Source organism: Oryctolagus cuniculus, chromosome 7 (genome assembly GCF_964237555.1).
Source record: "Oryctolagus cuniculus chromosome 7, mOryCun1.1, whole genome shotgun sequence".
Classification (NCBI taxonomy): Eukaryota; Metazoa; Chordata; class Mammalia; order Lagomorpha; family Leporidae; genus Oryctolagus; species Oryctolagus cuniculus.
The window spans coordinates 129742520-129763835 of NC_091438.1; the positions used below are offsets into that span (position 1 = coordinate 129742520).

General features: G+C 59.0%; 2 protein-coding genes across 7 annotated transcripts; one reads left to right on the forward strand and one right to left on the reverse strand.

Annotated features, from left to right (window-relative positions):
• Positions 1–2404: 2404 nt before the first annotated feature.
• Positions 2405–6531, forward strand: C7H1orf210 (chromosome 7 C1orf210 homolog). 3 transcript variants are annotated; one of them, XM_008265419.4, is made up of 4 exons: positions 2405–2540; positions 4479–4554; positions 5350–5457; positions 5577–6531. In XM_008265419.4, exons 3-4 carry the CDS (start codon positions 5439–5441, stop codon positions 5897–5899), a joined length of 342 nt encoding a protein of 113 aa, XP_008263641.2. In that variant the 5' UTR covers positions 2405–2540; positions 4479–4554; positions 5350–5438; the 3' UTR covers positions 5900–6531. The 3 variants fall into 3 exon arrangements, with proteins under 3 accessions (XP_008263641.2, XP_017201880.2, XP_002715216.2); XM_002715170.5 differs by lacking the exon at positions 2405–2540 and adding an exon at positions 2716–3035; XM_017346391.3 differs by lacking the exons at positions 2405–2540; positions 4479–4554 and adding an exon at positions 2713–3035.
• Positions 6532–14717: 8186 nt separating this feature from the next.
• On the reverse strand, positions 14718–17618 carry TMEM125 (transmembrane protein 125). 4 transcript variants are annotated; one of them, XM_008265420.4, is made up of 3 exons: positions 17476–17618; positions 16270–16427; positions 14718–16045 (listed from the first exon to the last, which is right to left on the reverse strand). In XM_008265420.4, the coding sequence occupies exon 3, from the start codon at positions 15919–15921 to the stop codon at positions 15253–15255; it is 669 nt and encodes a 222-aa protein (XP_008263642.2). In that variant the 5' UTR covers positions 15922–16045; positions 16270–16427; positions 17476–17618; the 3' UTR covers positions 14718–15252. The 4 variants fall into 4 exon arrangements, with proteins under 4 accessions (XP_008263642.2, XP_008263644.2, XP_008263643.2 ...); XM_008265422.4 differs by having other exon boundaries at positions 14718–16048; XM_008265421.4 differs by having other exon boundaries at positions 16270–16354; positions 17476–17612.
• Between the last annotated feature and the right edge of the window lie 3698 nt (positions 17619–21316).

The window sequence follows — 21316 nt, forward strand, 5'->3', positions numbered from 1 at the left end:
CAGGCTCCTGACATGGCTCCTCCCACCTCATTCACTGACAGGCCCTGGTGTGGCTCCTCCCACCTCCTCAATGACAGGCTCCTGATGTGGCTCCTCCCACTGCCCCCTGACTGACAGGTCCCTGACATGGCTCCCCCCACCTCCCTCACTGACAGGCCCTGGTGTGGCTCCTCCCACCTCCTCACTGACAGGCCCCTGACGTGGCCCCTCCCACCGCTCCTCACTGACTCCTCCTACAGTCGGGAGCCTCCAGCCGCACTCCGGCCTCTGGCTGTGTGTCTTGCCTCTTCCCTCTGCCTGGAAGGCTCTTGCCCCAGACACTGGCCTTCCCTGTCTCTCTTACCCGGGTCTCCGCTCACACGTGCCCTCTTCAGGAAGTCCCCTCCTTTTCTGACGGAGCTAGCTAGAGGGGCCCCTCCTCTCATGCTCACGTGAAGTTTGAGCTTCTTCACAGACCATTATCTGAAGCAGTCTCATTGTGTACTTGGTGCTGTCCACCGTCCTCATCACAATGAGAGCCTTAAGGTGGCACAAACTGTCCCCGGCAGCGAGCACAGAGCCCGTCACCTGGTTGCCAGGGCTGCCGTGGAAGGTGGCAAAGGTTGTTCACTGCATCAGAGCTCCTGGCTGAGGCGCAGGCAGCAGCTGACACCCAGCTGTCTGCTCTCCACACGGCAGGGGTGGGTGGGGGGATCTAGCCGATTGCCCTCTGCTGCTTCCAGCATGTGCCTCGGGGTGGACGTGCAGTGACTATTCACTGAGCGCATCTGACCCATGAATGCAAGAGTCCTGAGACCAAGCGGTCTCCGAAATGAAAGGATTTACCGAGCCATTATAGATGGCGGTCAGAAAGAAAGGCCTGGTCCCGGAACAAGCTGGCGCAGCTCGGACCCGGAGGCAAGGCTGCAGCTGGGAACAGGTGCCCGGATGGGAGGGGCTTTGGGATTTGAGGGGAGTGGACAAGGACTTTGCCTCTGTTGGTCGGGGCTGCTGCATGCAGGAGGGAGTGGCACCAAAGGGGCTGGGAGGCAGGCTTCCGGTTCTGTGTGGCCTGTGGCTGGTTACCCAGGAGCAGGTGCTCCCTCCCCACCCCCCCAGCCCTGTGTAATGAATCCAGCGCAGCTCAGGACGTCCCCTCGTGGACACACACACTGCTTCTTTCCTCGCAGTCTGCTTCCCTTCACCTGGGGAGGGGGTAACTAACATCTGTCTCATGGCACTGTGAGGAGGATTTGGTGAAATCATCCATTGAGAGGCAGCCACAAATATGATTCCCTTTACGGGAAATGTCCCTCCTAGGCAAATCCACAGATAGGAAGAGACTGGTGGTTGTAGGGGCCTGGGGTGGGGTGGGGCAGGGAGGGGAAGTTGTTGAGAGCTGGGGGGGAAGATGAACCCCGTGGCAGTCACCCACCATTCTGAGTGCACTGGATGCGTGACAAGGACTGGTGCGGTGAGTTTTATGTGTGACTCAGGTTATGATGCATGGGAACCCACATGCAGAAAGCCTGGCCCGGCGCAGGGGACACAGAACTGTGCCATGGACATCAGCTGAATCCTAGGATTTCCTCTTCAGAAATCAAATCCCCCCTCTTCCTTGGCACCGTGGTGCCCCAGCCAGGATAAAACTCATTTCCCTCCCGTTCTATGTCTGTGGTTGCATACTAGATCTTGGGGCGACAGTGGCAACTGGACAGTGCGGGCCTCACCTCCAGGGTCTGGCTCACAGGGAAAACTGCAGAGTGGCAATACCAGGGCTTGGGGGGCGGCAGGAGGGAAAAGGACCAAGGTCACAGGGGACGGGAGGGGTTCACCCAGCTAGCCAACCTCAGGGAACGCTGGCCCAGATAAAGAGGCCCCTGAGCCAGACCTGAGGGGAGGGGCTGGCTTGCGGAAGCAGAGGTCTAGGAGAAGGGCAGTGTGTGAGAAGCATGGGGAGGGAGATTGGGTGGAGGGGCGGTTCCAGGAAGAGAAACCAGTCTGGAGGGGCTGCAGCCCAGTGAAGGCGTCAGCGCCACAGAGAGAGGAAGAGGTGGGAAGGGTCAGGACCCCATGCAAAGGGGTGCGGGACCGGCGTGAACCGGCCTCCGCCTCCCAGCGCAGATCTCCGGCCCCACTTGCAGCCCCTCTCCACTGCCCTGGGTCCCCGTTAATCCGGGGGCGTCTGTGCCTCCGCTCAGGCCGCCCTTCCTCGCCCAGGTGTTTACTGAGATCCTGCCTGGCGACTGGCACTGAGCTGGGTGCCTTGAATCCAGAGATCTTCACACTTGGCCTCACGCAGGAGGACTCCCAGCCTAAAGGGGGAGGCAGGGCGGGAAGAAGTCGTCGTTTCCAGACGCGGGGTGGGGGGGGGTGCTCTGGCCTTGGAAGGGGCAGGACTTGCTAGGGCAGAGGGAGGGCTCGGGAAGGTGACTCCTGAACTGGACAAGGAAGCACCAGGCCCTGGGAGGAGGAATGAGGTTAAAGGGAGCGGAGACTGCTGCTGGGGTGACAGGGGCCTCGCGGGCCAGAGGAAGCCGTGAGCCCCACCCCCACCCCAGGTAAGCTCACGTGGGCTCACACACGTGTTCGCAGGCAATTTCGGAGTGCCCTTGGTCCCTCCTTGGCTTTGCCTGGGAGGAATGCCCGCCCCTTCCCCTCGGGTTCCGGCCCACCGGCTTCGCAGGCCTGCAGAGCTCCCACTCCTACCCTGGACTTTGCGCCGGAAATGTGCTTGTTTATCAGGGCCACTCGCCTGAGCAGCTGCCGGCTGCCACTTCCACCTTTTAGAGGTGGCTGGACCCTCTCCCGATCCGACCCTGGGGTGGGGGTGGGGCCTGCACCAAGGCGGTTCTGGGCCGAAACCCGCGAGCTCCCGGGATGAGTTCTCCCAGCTGGAAGCGCCGCGTGCTGCCGGCCCTCCCCCTCCCCCGCAGCCTCGGCCCCGCCCACCGCCGCCCCAGGTGGAGTCTAGCCGCGGCGCCGGCCCGCCCACCTGTCCAGGTTCTGCCGGCCCAGCCGGAAGCCACCTCCACGGACTGTGCACAGTTCCTAAGGTGGGAGCAGAGGGAAAGACATTGGGGGGCCGGCGAGGGGGTCCCAGGCTCTACACAGATTCCCCCACGGGCTCCTTGGAGCAGGAAATGTGTGTGTCTGTGTGTGGGGGGAAGTGTTTGTCCCTGGAGAAAAGTGTGACCTGAGGGGTGGGGTGACAGAGCGTGTGGGGGTGGGTGGGGTGGGGGAAGGGCAGGGGGGTGGGCTGAGAGCTCAGGCCTTTTGGAGAGTACATGTGCCCTTGGAAGGTTATCGTGTGTGTGTGTGTGTGTGTGTGTGTGTCCTTGAGAAGAATTCACAGGGGCAGTGCAAGGAGGAAAGGAATAGAATTCTAGAAACATCAGTTGATTCCATTCGTTTCAGTGGGACAGATTTTCACTTAAATGTATTTATTGGAAAGGCAGAGAGAGACAGATTGTATTACAGAGTGCGCTCATCAGTTGTTTCACTCCCCAGTGCCTGCAATAGCCAAGGCTGGACCAGGCCAAAGCCAGGAGCCAGAAATTCCATCTGGGTCTCCCACGTGGGTGGCAGGGACCCAAGTACTTGAGCCATCATCTGCCCCCTCCTTGGGTGGGCATTGGCAGGAAGCTAGAATTGGGAGCATTCTGACATAGGATGACAGTCCCAAACAGGCATTTTTTAAAAAAAGGTTCATCTATTTGAAAGGCAGAGTTACAGAGAGAAAGAGAGAGAGAGGGAGGGAGAGGGAGAGAGGGAGAGAGAGAAGGAAGAGAGAGAAATGCTAGTTCATTTCCCAGATGGCTGAAAATGGGAGCCCAGAAATCCATCCCAGTCTCCCATATGGTCAGTTGGGGCCCAAACCCTTGGGCCATCTCATGCTGCTTTCCCCTGGTGCACTAGCAGAGAGCTGGGCCAGCTGGTGCTCATATAGGATGCCGGCATTGCAGGTGGCTGCTTAATCCACTGTGCTGCAGCAGCGCCAGACGCCCCCACCCAAACTCCCATTTCTTTTGAGAACTTAGCGGGGAGGTGAGGTCCACAGGAAGCAGCCAGTGCATGCTTGCCAATGAATGAATAATTGACCTCTCCATCCTAATGCCTTCTCCTGTGTGTCCACCCTCGTTCCCCACTCCCCCCATTATCTCCAAAGCCTGATTGGTTGTTGCCTGGGGCCAATTCAGGGGACCCTGGGACAGTCTCACAGGGACAGAGGTCTGATTAGGCCTTGAGTGTTCTGGACTCAAACCAGGTGGGGGTGCAGTGTCTGGAGGGGGTGGGGGGTTTGGCCGTGGCCTGGCCTCATGCTCAATTGTTTCCTTGGGAATCTGCCTGCAGCCCGGCTGGGCAGGGCAGCTCTGGGGAGGGGGCATCAACCTTCCAGAGAAGTGTGGAGGGACAGCCGATGGGCTTGAGGATAGGCAGGGAGTAGCTGCATGAAGAATGTGGCTGAGTCTCCCTTAAACCAGGTGCTTCTCTCCTAGGCTCCGCCCCAGGGACTCCTCTGAGTCAGGTGCTCCACCTGCAGATACTCCCCAATCGCAGCTGTCCCTCCTCCAGGTATTTCCCTCACCTTGATGCTCTTCTTCTAGGTGCTCCTTCCCTGCCCCCTGCCCCTTGCCCCTGCCCCCATTCAGGTGAGCCTCCTCCAGGTGGTCCTCCTCTAGGGACCCCCAGCCCTAGGTGATTCTCATCCAGAAAATTCCCTAATTCAGGGATTCCTCTTTGGACAGTCCCTGACGTGGCTGTCTCCCTCTGGGGGCAGAGGGTGGGCCTCCTGAGGATACAGGGGAGTGGACAGGTCGGGCAGTGGTGGCTGCGGACTCAGGAGCAGAGGTCAGCCTGGGAGGCCTGCCCTAGGTGGGCACCTGCATCTCCGCCTATGTGTGAGGTCTCTGCTGCTGCTGGGTGACTCCAGGTGAGGCCCAGTGCTGCCCCTTGGGAGCCGAGCCTACTTCTGCCCCTTCTCCCGTCCCCAGTTTGTCGGCAGCGAAGCTGCTGAGCAGTGGACTGTAGTATCAGAGACCTGGGTTTGAATCCTGGGACCCTGGTGGAGCCAGCTCACCTTCCTGGGCCTTGGAGCCCTCATCAGTAAGGTGGGGTTGATGCTTACCCCAACCTTGTGGGGTTTTGTAGCACACTACCTGGCCCCTGAATCATAGGCTTGCACATTCTGGAATTTTTATTTTTTTAAGCGGCTTCTAGGGCTGGGCTGTCACAGTCCCTGCGCAGCTTGTCGCCCCTCTGTGGACAGGGGGTAGGGTCACTGGGTCCTCTCTGGTCGCCGGCGTCTGTGTAGTGCTCTAGTTTGTGCCTGTGGCCAGTGTGACACCGGCACCCATGTCTTTTTTCCAGGACTCGTCCTCTGCGGCTGCCTAGCGTCTGGGGTCTCCTTGGAGCCTGGGCTCTTTCTGGCATAGGCAAAAGCATCATCAAGCCCTTCCATGAATGAGGCAAACCAGAGTGAGTGGCCGTGGAAGGTGGCTAAGGAGGGACGGGTTCCCCTTAGGTGCTGGGATTGTGGGAGATTGTGTCCACCCCCTCTGTGGGACACGCCCATAATGCTGCTCCTTTCTCTGCAGCCCAAGTGGGGCCCTCGGAGTTCCCCACAGCATCAGCCACAGCTGCCGGACCAGGCTCTGGGGGCCGGGCATGGCCTGTGCTGGTAGGGGTTGTGCTGGGGGCCGTGGTCCTCTCTGTCCTCGTCGCAGTTGCTGCCAAATGCCACCTGTGCCGCCGCTACCGTGCCAGCTACCAGCACCGCCCGCTGCCCGGGACAAGGGGGGACCGCCGCCCAGAGGTGGGTGAGATCGAGGATGATGATGGCTTCATCGAGGACAATTACATTCAGCCGGGAGCCAGCGAGCTGGGGACAGAGGGCAACAGGGACCCCTTCTCCCTCTGAGCCCTGATCTTGGGTACGCCCCCTGCCTCGGCGCCTGACAACGTAAGGACAGTTGGGTACCACAGATACTACCACGCACGAGCCTCAAGCCTCGGGGACAGAGGTGTCCAGGGCTCAGAGGCAGACGGGGGGTGCAGCAGCCTGCCCGCTCCTGACCCTGGCCACCGAAGCGGCAACGGCTCTCTGCTTGGATGGCTCCCCACGGTTCTCAGGACAAAGCCCAGCAAATGTTGGGTGGGGCCTCTCTGGCCTGCTTCACTCCCTGCTTAGCTCAGTCTTTGCCTTCTCCTGCCCTTCCCCTGTAGCTTTGCCACGCACCTCTGTGTCCGTTGTCCTCCTGTCCAGACGTTGTCCTGCTGTCCAGACCGCCCTTCTCTTATCGCTTCTCGGCCTTTTGGCTAAGATCAAGTGCAGACTGCCCTTCTCCCAAATCTTTGGCAGGTGCCATGTGGCCCCTGACCTGCCTGTCTTGCAGATGTGCTCAGGTGATGCTGTGTGCGCAGGTGGAAGCCAGCGCCCAGTTTCCTCTTGAACTTTTTCCCATCAATGAAGTGGGTAATCCGGTTATGTTTTTCAGAAGGGTTAATACATCTTTTCATTTTGAATAGAAATAAAACGTTCATTTGCATGTTTCCTGGACTGGAACTCATCACTCTAGCTGGAAAGTGGCTGCTCAGGCGTCCGCACCTGCAGGATGCCTTCCAGCAGCTCCTCGGTTTTATTTTATTACTTTATTTTATTTAAAGATTTATTTATTTGAAAGGCAGAGTGACAGCGAAAAAGGGAAAGACACACATAGGGAGAGAAAAGTCTCCCATGCACTGGTTTCCTCCCCAAATGCCAATAGCAGCAGGTGCCGAGCTAGGCAGGAGGAGCCAAGAACTATATCCATAGTGGCAAGAACCCAAGCACTTGAGCCTTCTCCTGCTGCCATCCCAGGCACATTAGCAGGGAGCTGGGACTTGAACTGGCACTCCACTATGGGATGCCAGCAGCATGAGCAAGCGCTTAGCTCACTGTGTCATAGCGCTGGCTCTTTGCCCCCTGTATTTGAATCTTTATTACAATTTGCACTTACCCCTTACTGTGGCTGTGCCCGCAACCAGACCGTGAGCTCCCTGAGTCCTCAGCCTGTGCCATATTCTTCTATCTTCAGATTCTCATACGAGGTGAATGCTAAATAAATATGGTCGGCCCTCTGAATCCAGGAGTTTCACATCAATGGATTCAGCTACCCATGAATCAAAAATTATGGGGGGATAGTTCCAGAAAGTCCGAAAAGACAAAACTTAATTTTGCTTCATGCAGAGTATGATGCCGAATCCATGCAAATGAAGCGAAGTGTAGGCATTTTACTAGGTGTTGCGGGAAATCCACAGGTGATTTCAGGTATAGGGGACATGTGCCATCCGCCTGAAAACTCTGCATCCGTTTTTATAACGGACTTGAGCATCTGAGGAATTTGGTATCCACCAGGGATTCTGGATACCAAGGATCGGCTGTATTTGTTGAATTATTTTGGGCTGAGGCGTGGGTGAATGACAGGGGGAGAGGCGGAGATCAACAGGCAGGACTTTATCAAGAATCTCGAGGGCAAGGGTCATGGTTGTTGGTGGGGAGATTGAGCAAGGGAGGCAGGTTTAAGAAGGCAGAGGCTTCAGTTAAGCCGCTTGTGATTGCAGACCATGGCAAGGCGTCTTGAGGGGGTGTCCTGGCTGTCGCCCAGGATCACCTGAGTGGCAGGGCAACTGCCGCAGCCCCAGCAGCTGGACGTCAGACACTGCGCCTCCAAGTTCTGTCCTGTAGGGGCATTGACGGGACGCTGCTTGCCCAGGACTCCAGTCTATGTTGCGAGTACTCAGGCAAGAGCGTGTCATTGGCCCACTGGGCTGAGTGTCCACCCACCATTGCCCCAATCAGCACGGACTGCAGCCCACACGTGGTGTGGGGAGCCTGCCTATCTGTTCTAGGTTCCCATGGGCTAGGTGGCTGGCCCAGCCTCTGAGGGAAGCCAGCAGAGAGGGGGACGTGAGGGGGTGGCTATCGGAGTGAGTGCTTGAGCAGAGGGCAGGAGGGTAGGGGGACTTGAGATTTTTTTTTTAAGATTTATTTATTTATTTGAAAGGCAGAGTTACAGAGAGGCAGAGGTGTGTGTGGGGGGTGTCTTCCATCTGCTGTTTCACTCCCCAAATGACCACAATGGCCCGAGCTAGGCTGATCTGAAGCCAGGAGCCAGGAACTTCTTCCGGGTCTCCTATGTGGGTGCAGGGGCCCAAGGATGGGCCATCTTCTCTTTTCCCAACTATTAGCAGGGAACTGGACCGGAAGTGGAGCAGCTTGGACTCCAACCGGCACCCATATGGGATGCTAGCACCGCAGGCAGAGGCTTTACCCACTATACCCCAGCGCCGGCCCCCAAGGGGACCTGAGTTGACAGTCTCAGTGGTGGCCATGGCAGTGACAGGCTGAAGAGTGGACCAGACTGGTTAGGGCCTTGCAAGCTTAGAGAGAGCTCTCACTCTAGCCCCGGAGCGATGGAGGCTGTGGACAGTTTAGGTGAGAGTGATAATAATCATGATAGAAAAGTCACTCAGGCCGCTGGGCAGAGATGGACAGGGGGAAGGGTTGCAGAGAGGAGTGATAAGATGGAAGGTGTGGCACAGGGAGCAGAAATTCCAGAGACAGGAAGGAGGTGGAGCTGCCAGTCCTGGTTGACTTCGGGAATAGAGTCATCAATAAACCCGCCCTGGTTTCTGGCTTGGTTCCTGGGTGCCCTGGGGAAGAGCAGGCTGGGGTTCCGATGTCAGGTGCAGGGTTTCCAGGTGAAGATGCCCAGGGACAGTGGATCCCAGGGCAGACACAGAGGTGGGCGCTGAGAGGGGAAGAGGCAGACTGAGAGGGCGCTGAGGCCGGAGTGGGGAGGGCCTGGTGGTGGGGAGACTGGGGAAGAAGCCAGGAGGAGGAGAGCCCAGCAAGTAACTGTTTCTCCGTCCAGCCTGGGTCTGACCCTTGCAGCCTGGGCGAGCAGAGGTGGCTGCAGCCTGAGACCCTGGAGGAGGACCCTGGGCAGCAGGCGTAGGGGGCTGAGGGCACATCCTGGCCTCTGCAGTTGGGCTTGTTACTTCGGGTGTGCCCCTCGACTGCTGCCACCGAGGGCTCCCTGTGTGCAGCTCTGTGTGGCAGAGCAGCTCAGCTGTCCCCAGTGTCATACGCATGGGGACCTGAGTCAGACAGAACCTCAGAGTGACCCTGGGGGAAGGTAAGGGCCTGGTCCCCCGATTACTCTTCCAGAGCCTGGACTCACAAGAACCTGCTGTTGGGTGTGGGTCTGGCTGAGCAGGGCCTGGGGTCATCTTGGACTTTGTTCTTCCCGGCTTCATTTGATCCCTCGGGGGACTCCATTCCTGCTGTGTCCCTCAGGCAGGTCCCAAGTGCTGGGAGGAAGCAGGACCTGGGTCCAAGGCTCGCAGGCCAGGGGTGCTGGAGCTGCTGGGAGGCCTGGGACTTGCCAGACCCTCTGGCTGCGCTGCCTTCCAGCCTCAATGGCTCTTCCACCTGCTCTGCTCTAGGGAACCCGACAAGATGGGACCTTGGAGGATATCCCAGCCTTCCTGCCGCCTCCAGTGGCAAGGCCACTTCTCTTGTCCTGGTGGAGGCAAGAGATGGGAGGCCGCACAAAGCCACAGGTTAAGAAACTCCAGTTGCCAAAAAAAATAAAAAATAAAAAAATAAAAAAAGCCAGCGCCGCGGCTCACTAGGCTAATCCTCCACCTAGCGGCGCCGGCACACCGGGTTCTAGTCCTGGTTGGGGTGCCGGATTCTTTCCTGGTTGCCCCTCTTCCAGGCCAGCTCTCTACTGTGGCCAGGGAGTGCAGTGGAGGATGGCCCAGGTGCTTGGGCCCTGCACCCCATGGGAGACCAGGATAAGTACCTGGCTCCTGCCATCGGATCAGCGCGGTACACTGGTCGCAGCGGCCATTTGAGGGCAAACCAATGGCAAAGGAAGACCTTTCTCTCTGTCTCTCTCTCTCACTGTCCACTCTGCCTATAAAAAAAAAAGAAAGAAAGAAAGAAAGAAACTCCAGTTGCATTTCACAGGGTAGCAAAGTAAGTTGAAAGCATGGTTGCCCATATCTAGATCCCAGCTCTGCTGTTTCTGTGGGACATGGAGCAAGGGACTTAACCCCTCAGTGCCTCGACTCCTCAGTAAAAGGAGGAGCCCCAGAGTACGGCCCTCACATGTCCGTGGCCGAATCAATGAGCTGCCAATGTGAAGCAGAGCAGAGCTTGCGTGTCGGGTTCCCTGGTCAGCCCCAGGCCAACAGGTCTACCAACCAGGGAGGTTCAGCCTGAGGGTGGGGCTTGCTTGCTCTTCTTGGCTGCCAGGCTGGGGATTTGAAAGTCTCTGGGGGCTGGTGCTGTGGCGTAGCAGGTAAAGCTCCCACCTATAGTGCCGGCATCCCTTATGGGCGCTGGTTCTAGTCCTGGCTGCTCCACTTCTAATCCAACTCTCTGCTGTGGCCTGGGAAAGCAGTAGAAGATGGCCCAAGTCCTTGAGCCCCTGCACCTGCATGGGAAGACCTGGAGGAAGCCCCTGGCTTCGGCTTGGCTCCTGCTGTTGTGGCCAACTGGGGAGTGAAACAGTGGATGGAAAACCTCTCTTTCTCTCTATCTATGCCTCTCCTCTCTCTGTGTAACTCTTTCAAATAAATAAATAAACCTTTAACAAAAAAAAAAAAAAAAGAAAGAAAGAAAGAAAGAAAGAAAAGAAAGGAAGTCTCAGTTGCCAGGACTCGAGACAGCAAAGACCTGCATGAGAACTCTGACGCTGTGGACCATGACGACAACGCCAGTGGCAGCTCCCCAGCGCTGATGCTCCAGCCGCTCCCTACAGCCGCTCTGGGGCCGGCCGCCTCGCTCTGCAGATCAAGGAGCTGAGAGCCAAAGCGCTTCAATTCGCCCAGCAACAATGTCCCTGCCCCATCTGGAGTGAGCCCAAGACACAGCAGGTACCTCTTGCTTGCTGGTTGCTGGACTCACTCCCACTTTGCTCGGGCTGGCTCCTCCCTCTGTACCCTCAACTTCCCCCAGCGCTAGTCCTCCCCCCACCCACCCCGGGTCCTTGTGGTGACTTTCACGGCTATGCCCAGGAGGCTGTCACGGGTCAAGGAGGCAGGCCCTGCCCTGTGCAGGAAGCTGAGCACCAGGAGCCTTCGGCAGGCCCCTTGGTCCTGAGTGTCCCAGGTGGGGGGCGATGGGGGCGATGTGAGGACTCCAGGACTGGGCCGGATGGGCCATTTCCAGGGCACATTCTGCCAGGATCCGGATCTCCAGAAGGCATGGCTGAGACCCTGGCGTTTGTCCGGTAGGCCCAGGAGGCACGCGGGTCAAGTTCCTCTCTCTGTACCTCACCCGCCTCTCAGGGGCAGCCTCAGGTCCAGACCACGCCACTCCATCTCTCCTCTTCATTCAATGTCAGTGTGGATTTCAGGGTCCAGCACGTCGACCTCCCTCTGGCCAAGTCCTCAACTTTCCTGCCCTGTCATCTCACCCCCACAGGCTCCTGGTTCACTTTCAACATGAGACCAACTGCTCCCAGCACCTGCACCCTGGCCCCCGTGTGCTTCCAAGAAAACCTCGCTGTCCCCAGGCTGTGCCTGCTCGCATACGCAGTTAGAGTGCTCCCGAATCTCGCTGTGTTCCTGGTCTGATCCCTTACCCTTGCATAGCCGCTCTCTCCAAGTGCTTCCACTGCAGAGAAAGTGACTGGTGGTCGGGTTCTCCCCATTTCCTGCTACAAAATCTTTATCCTCCCCACCTCTCTTCCTCCCTTCTCCCCCTTCCTTCCTTCCTATCAAAATGGAGTTTCAAGGGGCTAACATTGGGTTGCTCCACTTCCAATCCAGTTTCCTGCTAATTGCCTGGGTGAAGCATCAGAGGATGGCCCAAGTGCTTGGGCCCCTGCCCCCCTGTGGGAGACCTGGCTGAAGCTCCTGGCTCCTGGCTTCTGTCTGGCCCAGTGTTGGCCATTGCAGCCACCTGGGGAGTGAACCAACAGATGGGAGATCTGTCTTTTCCTTTGTAACTCTGACGTTGAAATTAATAAATAAATCTTTAAAAAAAATGGAGCTGTAAACCCAACTCTTCCATTATGTGCCCTGGCCTCACCCAACCCACCCCTGCTCGGGACCTTGCCTAAGAATGACTCTTCTCTACCTTGTATCTTTAACCTCTTTTTTTTTTTTTAGATCAACATTTAATCAACCATATCTCTCCCATATTTTAAAAAAGTCTAAAAATTGATTTATTTTTTGTTTTATTTCAAAGGCAGACAGGGAGGCAGAGAGACAGAGACAAAGAGAGATCTTCCATTCGCTGGTTCCCGCCCCCAGATGCCCACAACAACCCTGGGCTGGGCCAGGCTGAAGCCAGGAATCAAGAATCCAGTCCAGGTCTCTCACACGGGTAGCAGGGACCCAAATACTTGAGCCATCATCTGCCAGCTCTCGGAGTGCATGCTTACAGGAAGCTGGATTGGACGTGGAGCGGGGACCGGAAACAGGCACTCTGATATGGGATGTGGGTGACACAAGTGGCGTCGAAACAGCTGCACCAATGCCTGCCCCCTCCTGTCTCAGAGACCCGTTGGTCCCCCCTTCTGCATGTCTTTCAGATCTGTTCTCTTTGACTTCTATCCCCTAGTCTGGCCACCCTCGCCTAAGCCCCGCCCACTAACTGCTGGACTATTTATTAATTTCCCAACTGATTCCCTGACTCCATTTTTACCCTTTCCAGTGAATTCCAAGTGCTCCTCTAAAAATATGATTCTGAACAGCCCATTCCTTGCTGAAAACCCTCCACTGGCTTCCTCTGGGCCTTAAGACACGGCCACATCTGCTGTGGGGCTCTGTGGCCCCGGGACTGGCCCCGGCCTCTCCCCAGCCTTACATGCCTGCACGGTTCTGCTGCCGGCGCTCCTCCTATTTTGTTTTTAATCTGTATTTATTTCATTTTATTTGAAATGGTGGTGGTGGGGAGAGAGGTCTTCCATCTGTTAGTTCATTCCTCAAATGCTCAAGCCATGAGCCTGAAACTCAGTCAGAAGCAGAGCTGGGACTTGAACCCCAGGCACACGGATACAGACCATGGGCGTCCCAAGCGGCTCCTTAACAGCTGCTCCAAACACCCACCCTGGCCAAGGTCCTCTGATCTCCTTCTTCCTGCTGTTCCTTCTTTCTAGGATTCCCTTCCCAACCCTTCCCGCTTGGCCACTTGCTCCCCAGCCCTTTGGGGCCGGGCCCTCCTGGGGCTGTTCAGCTATTTCCTCTTTCTCTCCTAAGGCCAGCCCCCAGCTCCGCACAGCTGCTGCCCTGACCCGGTCCTGCTCTGGCCACAGCACTCCCAGTGTTTTCAGTGTCCCAAGGACAAAGTGCAAATTCCCCAGCTGGGCTGGCAAACAGAAGTAAGGAGGAGCGGCGGGAGGCTGCCAGTGGAAAGCGCCCCTCCCATGCTCCATTTTCACATGGAGTGGGGGGCTGAGGCTGCTGCAAGGGGGCGGGGCTGGGGTCAGCTTAGAGGGAGCTGATGCCGGTGTGCAGAGGGTGGGAGCAGGAGCTGGCCCGGGAACCACAGCGTGACCCGGTGGAGGCTGGCCGTGAGGAGTTCACGGGGAGGCTGCCTGCCTGTGCACGTGGACTTCTGTAAGAACCATGCACTGTAGCAGGTGCGGCAAAGGCAGATGCCTGGATTCACCCATGGAGGAGCTTGCTGAGGGTGTGGGACCGAAGAGGGGGAGCTAAGGGGCTGAGAAGTGTGTCAGGGAGTGGGGGAAATGGAGGCCCACGGGGAGGCAAGTGACTACAGGAGAGAGCGAGTGGAGGCCCGGGAGATACAGCCGGGGAGCTGGCTGCGATGTGCACTAAGCAGGGACCGGGGAAGGATATGAGCCAGCACCCTGGGCAGGAGGTGCTGGGAAGCCTGCTTTAGCCATGGAGGAGCTCAGTGCTTGGGCTGCCTGTGCCTGTGTCTTGAGCCAGCTCTCCCTGTCACCTGTCCCCCGACCTGGGCAGGTGTGCCAGGCCTCCTGGGGGTGCGTCCTCCACAGCCTGTCTGTCCCCTGAGAGCCCGGTGCCCGGCTCGCCAGCAGCAGCTGCCCTGCCGGCTGTTGGTGCTGTGTGACCCCCTCCTCGGGTCCAGGCCTCTGCGGTTCTGCCCTATCTTTCTCCCCTGGGTCTGCCCATGCTGCCCCTCCCTCCATCCAGCAGCGCTGTGTTCTCTCCAGGCTCTGCTTGGCCTCAGCTGTGGGAGCCCCCGTGGCTCTCTGGTAGCGTCTCTTGGGGACAGGGCTCCTTTCCCCGCCTCTCCAGGCGGCTCTGTCTCCCGTGAGCTTCGGGTAACCAGGCCTTACGGGCAGGAAGTGAGGACGCCCTCTTGCTCCCCAGGGGACACTGCCAGCGCAGAGGGATTCACTGCTCTCCTGTGCCCAGCAGCGCAGGAGCAGGCCAGTGGGAGCAGCGTCTACACAGGCACATCATGTTCTGGCTCAGAGCGGGGACTCAGCGGAAAGGAGACCAGGGAGGTGCAGTCTCCAGAGGAGCCAGCTGCTCTCACCCAGCCCTGAACCAGCAACGGGCAAGGGCAAGGGCAAGGGCAAAGGAGTCGGGTCTCCACCTCCATCCCAGAGCTGAGCATCCCTCCAGCCCTCCCCACCCAGCTGCTCAGAGGAGAAGCCCAGGCCTGGCTCAGGAGTCCTGCAAGGCACCATGGACAGGGGTGGGGAGCGTGGGGCAGGGGTGAGGTCAAGATGCTGAGGACAACAACAGCTATTGTCATTTTATTGCACATCTGCCATGAGCCCCATCCATCCACCAGCCCTCGCTGTGACCACAGGCATTTAATCCCACAGTTGATGCCCTGGACCATGAGCCTCGAGACACGTGGGTGGGCGCAAGAGCCAGGGTCCCTTGCCTGAATCCTCGCGCTGTAAGGCCTCGGGGAGGAGTCCAACCCCAGGTCTGCCCCCTTCCAGACCCCGTGTCCTTTCCACGCTGCCCCAGTCACTCCTCCATGAGCAGCCCTGGGGGCAGCCTCTGGGGTGGGCAAGAGTCCGCTGGGGAAGGCCCTGGCAGCTGTCACAGGGCAGGGCTGGGTTTGCAAGGGCACAGGAATCCTCAGGGAGCCCAGACGTTTCTCTAATCCGGACATGTGGCTGACAGCGCCACCTGGGCTCCCAATCACACATCACACAACCCACGGAAGGACTGACAGCCCTGGGCCACGCACATGCATGCATTCGCCCTAGCATGGGCCCCGGGGACACAGAGGCAGGCGTGGGAAGCGGGGCTGTGGCCCCGTCAGATGAGGTTGGCGATGCTGGACGTGGTCTCGTGACGCTGGCCAGCAGACAGCTGTCCTGAGATGCTGAAGATGCTGCTGTGGCCGCTGTGGCCGCTGTGGCCGTTGTGGGGAGAGGGGGCGGTGCCCCTGCCAAGGGGGCAGTATCCACTCACGCCCACCTCATACAGCAGCAGGCCCAGCAGCAAGAGCGCGCCCAAGGCAGCCAGGGCAATGCCCACAGACAGCATGGCAGCCAGCGGCCGGGCAGGCGCAGGGGCGGCGGCCAGCCCAGCCAGGGTCAGGCCGGTGACCAGCAGCACGAGGCCGCTGAGCAGCACCACAAGGGCGTCGGCGCCCCCGCCACTGCGCAGCAGGGCCACGTGGTGGGGCTGGCGAATGCAGTTCATGTCCTGTATGGCCGAGCTCATCAGCTGCTTCACCAGCACCAGCAGGGCCAGCAGGCAGAGCACGGTGCCCGCTGCCAGGCGCCACTCGCCGGAGCGGCTGCTGGTGGAGGACAGCAGCACCACGCCGCCCGCCCCGCAGCCCGCCACAAGGCCCACGGCCACAGCGAAGCAGAGCGCCGAGCGCCGTGGCTGCTGGGACCACCACAGCTCCACTTGCTCTGCCAGCACATCTTGGGGCAGCCCCCGGGCCCCTGGGGCTTGAGCCACTTGTTCGGACATGCCTTGGTCAGGCAGGCCTAGGGTGGAAGGTCAGTGTCAGGGGTCAGGGGCTGTGGACCATGGCTCGGCAGCAGTAGGCCCAGAGTCCCATGCCCCTCAGTGTCCAGGCTGAAGTTGCTGTCACCTGCTGGGGAAGAGAGGCTGTGTCACCTCCTCAGCTCACCAGCTCTCACCTGGGAGCCTTGGGGATGAACCCTGGGAATCCTCCCCCTGTCTTCTGCCTTCTGCCCTGGGGAAGCCCTTCCCACCACTGACCCTGGCAGCGGCTCCCCCATGACCCCGGGAGAGTTCCCTCCCCCACAGGACCCCCTCCTCCCCATCAGGGAGTCCCCCTGCCCGGCCCCTGACCTCTCTGGCTCCGGCCGTCTCAGTCGCCTGTCCCATCCCTGCTGGCGGAGGGAGCTGGTGCCACGGTGGATGATGGGACCAATAGCTAGAGATAAAGCCTCATTCAGGATCCAACTCACATGGCCTCAGCTGTCACCGCTGGTTCCTGGGTGGGGAGGCTGGGGGTGGGGTGAGGTGGGGGGAGCCTATGACTTAACCCTTCTGGATCCAGCAGCCTGACCTGAATCCTCCCTTGGCTGTGCCTCCTCTTCTGTGTGTTAGGATCCGTCCCCAGTGCGCGCATTCCAGCCAATGCCACAGCCACAGATTTGGCAATGGAAGATGCTGGTTCCCAGAGCCATCTCTCTGCAACCCGTCCACCCCCTGCCCCCAAGCCAATTGTCCCCGCAATGTCCCACAGTCATCTCTGATGCCCAGGTGCCACCTGAGGTCATCATCGTATCCCAAACCCGAAGTTCTCTTTGTGTTCCGCACTTAGGGATCCCCTCACTGCCCTTGTGGCGACTGGCCCCCCCACCCCGCTCCTGCTGCTGATCCAACCCGCCTCGAGGTGGGGAGCCCGCCTCTAAACCACCCCCCATGCTGGCCAGGCCGCTGCTCTCATCCCCCGAACTGCTGCGTCTTTACCCTCCCCCTCCTCCCCAGTCTACTGCTCCCCGATTTCTCTGAGCAGTGCCAAGGTCAAGGGGGGACTCTGGGGGAACTTGGCTGGAGACGCAGCAGTAGACACTTCTGTAGGCAGCTGGGAAAGCAAAGCCCCGGCCCCCAGGAGCTGCAGAGATGTGCATTTTGAGGGGTGGGGGATTGCAATGGGTCCTAAAGCCTGCCTGGACACTGAAGCTTGCATTTTGAATAAGCGAACCCCATGCTGCCCCTCCCGTTTAGGACAGGACACAGGACCCGAGTCTCAGATCACCCCAGGAATATGACTGATCATGTGACCAGGCACAGGCTATGTCCTGATCCATTCTCCACGGCCCCATGGGCGGGTGCCTGTGCCCCTACCGAGGTTGGGGAGGGGCCGTGGGCGGGACCGTGAAATCAGTTCCAGCATTCCGTGGGCTGTGACTTTGGGTTGAAAGAGCTTGCACAGGTGTGCTGGCGTGGAGGGGCTGGGCTGGGGGTGGGGCGCGGTTCTCAGAGGGGAAAAGCCAGTGGGAGAAGGTGGCAACGCCGTGGGCAGCGGGGTTGGGGGTGGGGACTCACGGGAAGCCTGGACGTGCTGGATCCGATCTGAGCAGGCAGGGCCGGGCAGGTGGGGCACTCTAGCTCCGTTTCCGGGGAGAACACTTCACCTGCTTAACCTGCACTCAGGTGAGCCTGGGGGTGGGGGTGGGTGTGGGGCGGGGAGGATCAACAGGTGTTTCCAGGGCAGGGCCTGAGCTGATTGGCTGACGTGGCCTGGCTCCTTCAGCTGGGCAGAGGCATTCCTGGGAAGGGAGGGACTCCGTCAGCTGCTGCTTGGCTCCGTGGCCCAGGATCCCAGGTCTGCAGGGGAGGAATCTCCTGTCTCTCCCCAGAGCTGGGCTGCAGCCCGACCCCCTCACCTGCTGTGACCCCTACTTAGCTCCAGCCTCAGAACCTAACCCCAGCCACAGCTGCAGCTTCTAACCCTAATAGAACTCCACCCAGCCCCAGCCGTTTCCGAATCCCAGCTCCAAATCCAACCCCACATCTGGCGTGGAGTCTCAGCACAACCTCCCAGCTTCAACCCAAAATCCAACCTCAGCCCCTCCCTGGATTCCTGATCCCGAATCCGTACCCCAAACCCAACTCCAACCTCAGACCCAGTCCCAGCCCCGATCCCAGCACTGGGGCCTCCATGCTCACCATTCCCACCTGCCTGAGCACCCCCAGGCCCTCTGCTCTCTCTCCTTCAAATCCTGCTGCGCTTGCCCCGCCTGCTGGGGGAGGTGGGGTCCAGGGAAGGGGGACGAGGAAAGGCCTTTCAGGTGGGACCCAGCAGCTCCCAGAACAGCAATGCCACACCGCGAAGGCTCACACAGTCGCTGCTGTTTCCCCCAGGTCAGGCACGTGCCCCTGGCCCCTTGCGCTCCCGTCAGAATGAGTCCAGTTCAGCTCTGCACACTCTGCTCTCCACTTTGCCCTTCTGATGTTTGAACCCGGAATTCGGGTTCAAACTAGCCTCTGTCTAGTTGAGTCACATTTCCCACCTCCTCCAGGAAGCCCTCTGTGATCTGCAAGCTGGTCTAGATGCCTCTTGGGTACATCCTTGTGCCTTCCCCACAACTCGCTCTCACCGCAAAGTGCTTAAGTCCCCTTCAGTTACTTCCCTGCCACCCTGCACCAGATCGAGTACAGGGATGCTGCCTGCTTGTTAACCACCAAGACCACAGCAGAAAGTAGCCAATAAATATTTGTTGACTGATTAATAAAAACATAGAAGCTGACAGGTGTGCAGGTTTTGTGCAGGGAGCACGGGGTGTGGGGACTAGGGGGTGAAGCTGGAAACACAAGTTTGGGCCAGGCCAGAGGGAGCCAGAGCACCAGAGGGAGGCGGGGAGTGTGTGAGGTGCTCACAGGCCGGGGTGGGGGGTTCTGAACCTTTCAGGGACCTGGTCATGGCTGTGCTTCTACCCAGCGAGCCTGGGGCCACACCCTCCACGCTCCAGAGTGGGAGGAGGGCGTCGGCCGGACTGGCCCCCTACAATGCCACTTGCTCTCTTCTGATGCGTAGGAAATAGAAAGGAAGACCAGGGCCAGTGCTGTGACACCTGCTGCCTGGGACATGCGCACCTCCTAGGAGACAGCTGGCTGCTCCGCTTCCAATCCAGCTCCCTGCTAGTGCACCCGGGAAAGCAGTGCAGGATGGCCCAAGTACTTGGGTCCCTGTCACCCGTGTGCATGACCCAGATGGAGTTCTGGGCTGCTGCCTTTGGCTTAGCCAAGGCCTGACTGTTGTGGCCATTTGGGGAGTGATGCAGAGATGGAAGATCTCCCTCTGTATCTGTCACATTGCCTTTCTTTCTTTCATTCTTTTCTTTTTTTTTTTAAGTGTATTTATTTATTTGAAATGTAGCTACAGAGAGGGAGAGACAAAGAGAGAGAGAAAGAGAGAGAGAGAGAGATTGGTCTTCCATCTGCTGGTTCACTCCCCAGGTGGCCACGAGGGCCGGAGTTACACCGATCAGAAGCCAGAAGCCAGGAGCCAGGAGCTTCTTCTGGGTCTCACACGTGGGTACAGGGGCCCAAGGACTTGGGCCATCTTCCACTGTTTTCCCAGGCCATAGCAGAGAGCTGGTTGGGAAGTGGAGCAGCCGGGACACGGACCAGCGCCATATGGGATGCCGGCACTGCAGGCGGCAGCTTTACCTGCTACACCACAGCGCCGCCCCAAGATTCCCTCTATAGTGGAGGAGCTGGGGGGCAGGGGCCTGGCAGGGCTCGATGGCTGCAGATTCCTCTTGCACACGTCTGACATTAATTTCCTCCCTCCCCAAGAAAGGGTGCAGTCTCAGCATGGACCAGCTGCCCAGGGAACTGGGCCAGGGCACCCCTGAATGTCCCCCTTTTTTTTTTCCTACCTTCCCTGTGGGTTTGAAGCAGGGGAAGCAAGCCTGGAAGCTTCTTCACTTTCAACTTTGTTCTGGATCCGGGTCTTATCTAACGACTTGGAGCTGAAGTGGAAAGGCAGGCTGTGTCCAGGACGGGTGAACTCTGGCCCCCAAGCCCAGGTTGCTGGCGCAGCCCAGCTGGTAGTGGTGGCAGTCGAGAGGGGGCAGCAGCGGCCGCAGAGGGGACTGCAGGTTCTAACAGCCTCGGATGCACGCGGGAGGAGGTGGTGGTGGGAGCTCTCCCCCTCCTGCTGTGTGCCCTCCTCGGACTCTTCTTAGCCTGGCAGCCGGGAGCTGGACACTGGGTGCTCCCGCGTAAGGAGGGCGGAGCAGGTCCTGTCCCTGCTCTGTGGGGGTCCCACCCGTGGCTGGCGGGCCTGTGCGCTCTGCCCTCACTCCTGCTGCCCCAGCCGCTCCCTCTGCCCGGGGTCCTTCAGAAACGTCCTCAGATGTCCCCTTCTAGGAGGACCTTCCCACCACCCTTGCTAACATTGCGACCTCCCCCAACTACTCTTAGTGCTTACCCCTCTGGGAGAGGCTACGGCTTCTCTCCTCTGTCCTGAACGCTGTCTGCTCCCCCACGGGCAGCGAAGCATCCCTCTGCCCCTGTGTGCTGTATCCCAGCCCCTGGAATAAGCCCAGCATGAGCCGGGGCTCAGGGAGCGTCTGTGCAGTGAGTGACGGGTGGGGAGGATGCTCGTCGGGAGCTACATTGATCTCGGAGGGCCATATCCCTGCCGTAGCTGTGTAGCCTTAGAAACACTGCTTCACCTCGATGGGTCTCAGCACCCTCATCTGTAAAGTGGGTACAGCAGGACGCAGCCTGCATAGTCCTGTGTGTGTGAACGGATGATGCGCTGAGTTCATCCAGCACACATCATTGCATCCCTTCTCTGGCCCAGGCATTTTTTTTTAAAGACTTATTTATTTGAAAGGCAGAGTTACAGGGGGAGGGGGAGAGACCTTTCATCCTCCTAAATGACTGCAATGGCCGGGACTAGGTCAGGCTGAAGCCAGGAGCCCAGAACGCCATCTGGGTCTCTCACATGGATGCAGGGGCCCAGGCTTCCCCAGGTGCATCAGCAGGGAGCTGGATTGGAAGTGGAGCAGCCGGGACTTGAACCAGCACTCATAAGGGATGTTGGTGATGGCGGCAGCGGCAGCTTAACCCGCTGTGCCCCAGTGCCGGCCCCTGCCCAGGTATTGTGCAGGCGCTGGAGGTACAGTGGGGCTCACAATGGGCCCGTCCTAGGCCACTGGAGAAGCATAGGCACACAGCCCCATGTAACTGCAGGTTACGTAACTGCTCCAGGCACCCATGCCCACGCTCGGTGAGTGACAGGTCCCCACACAGACACCCCTCAGAGTACCCACTCACAAAGACCACCCCCGGTGGCCGGCAGTGACCCCCACCTATGGCTATAGCTGACAGAACAGAGGTGAGCCCCAGGCTCAAATGAGGCCCCAAATAA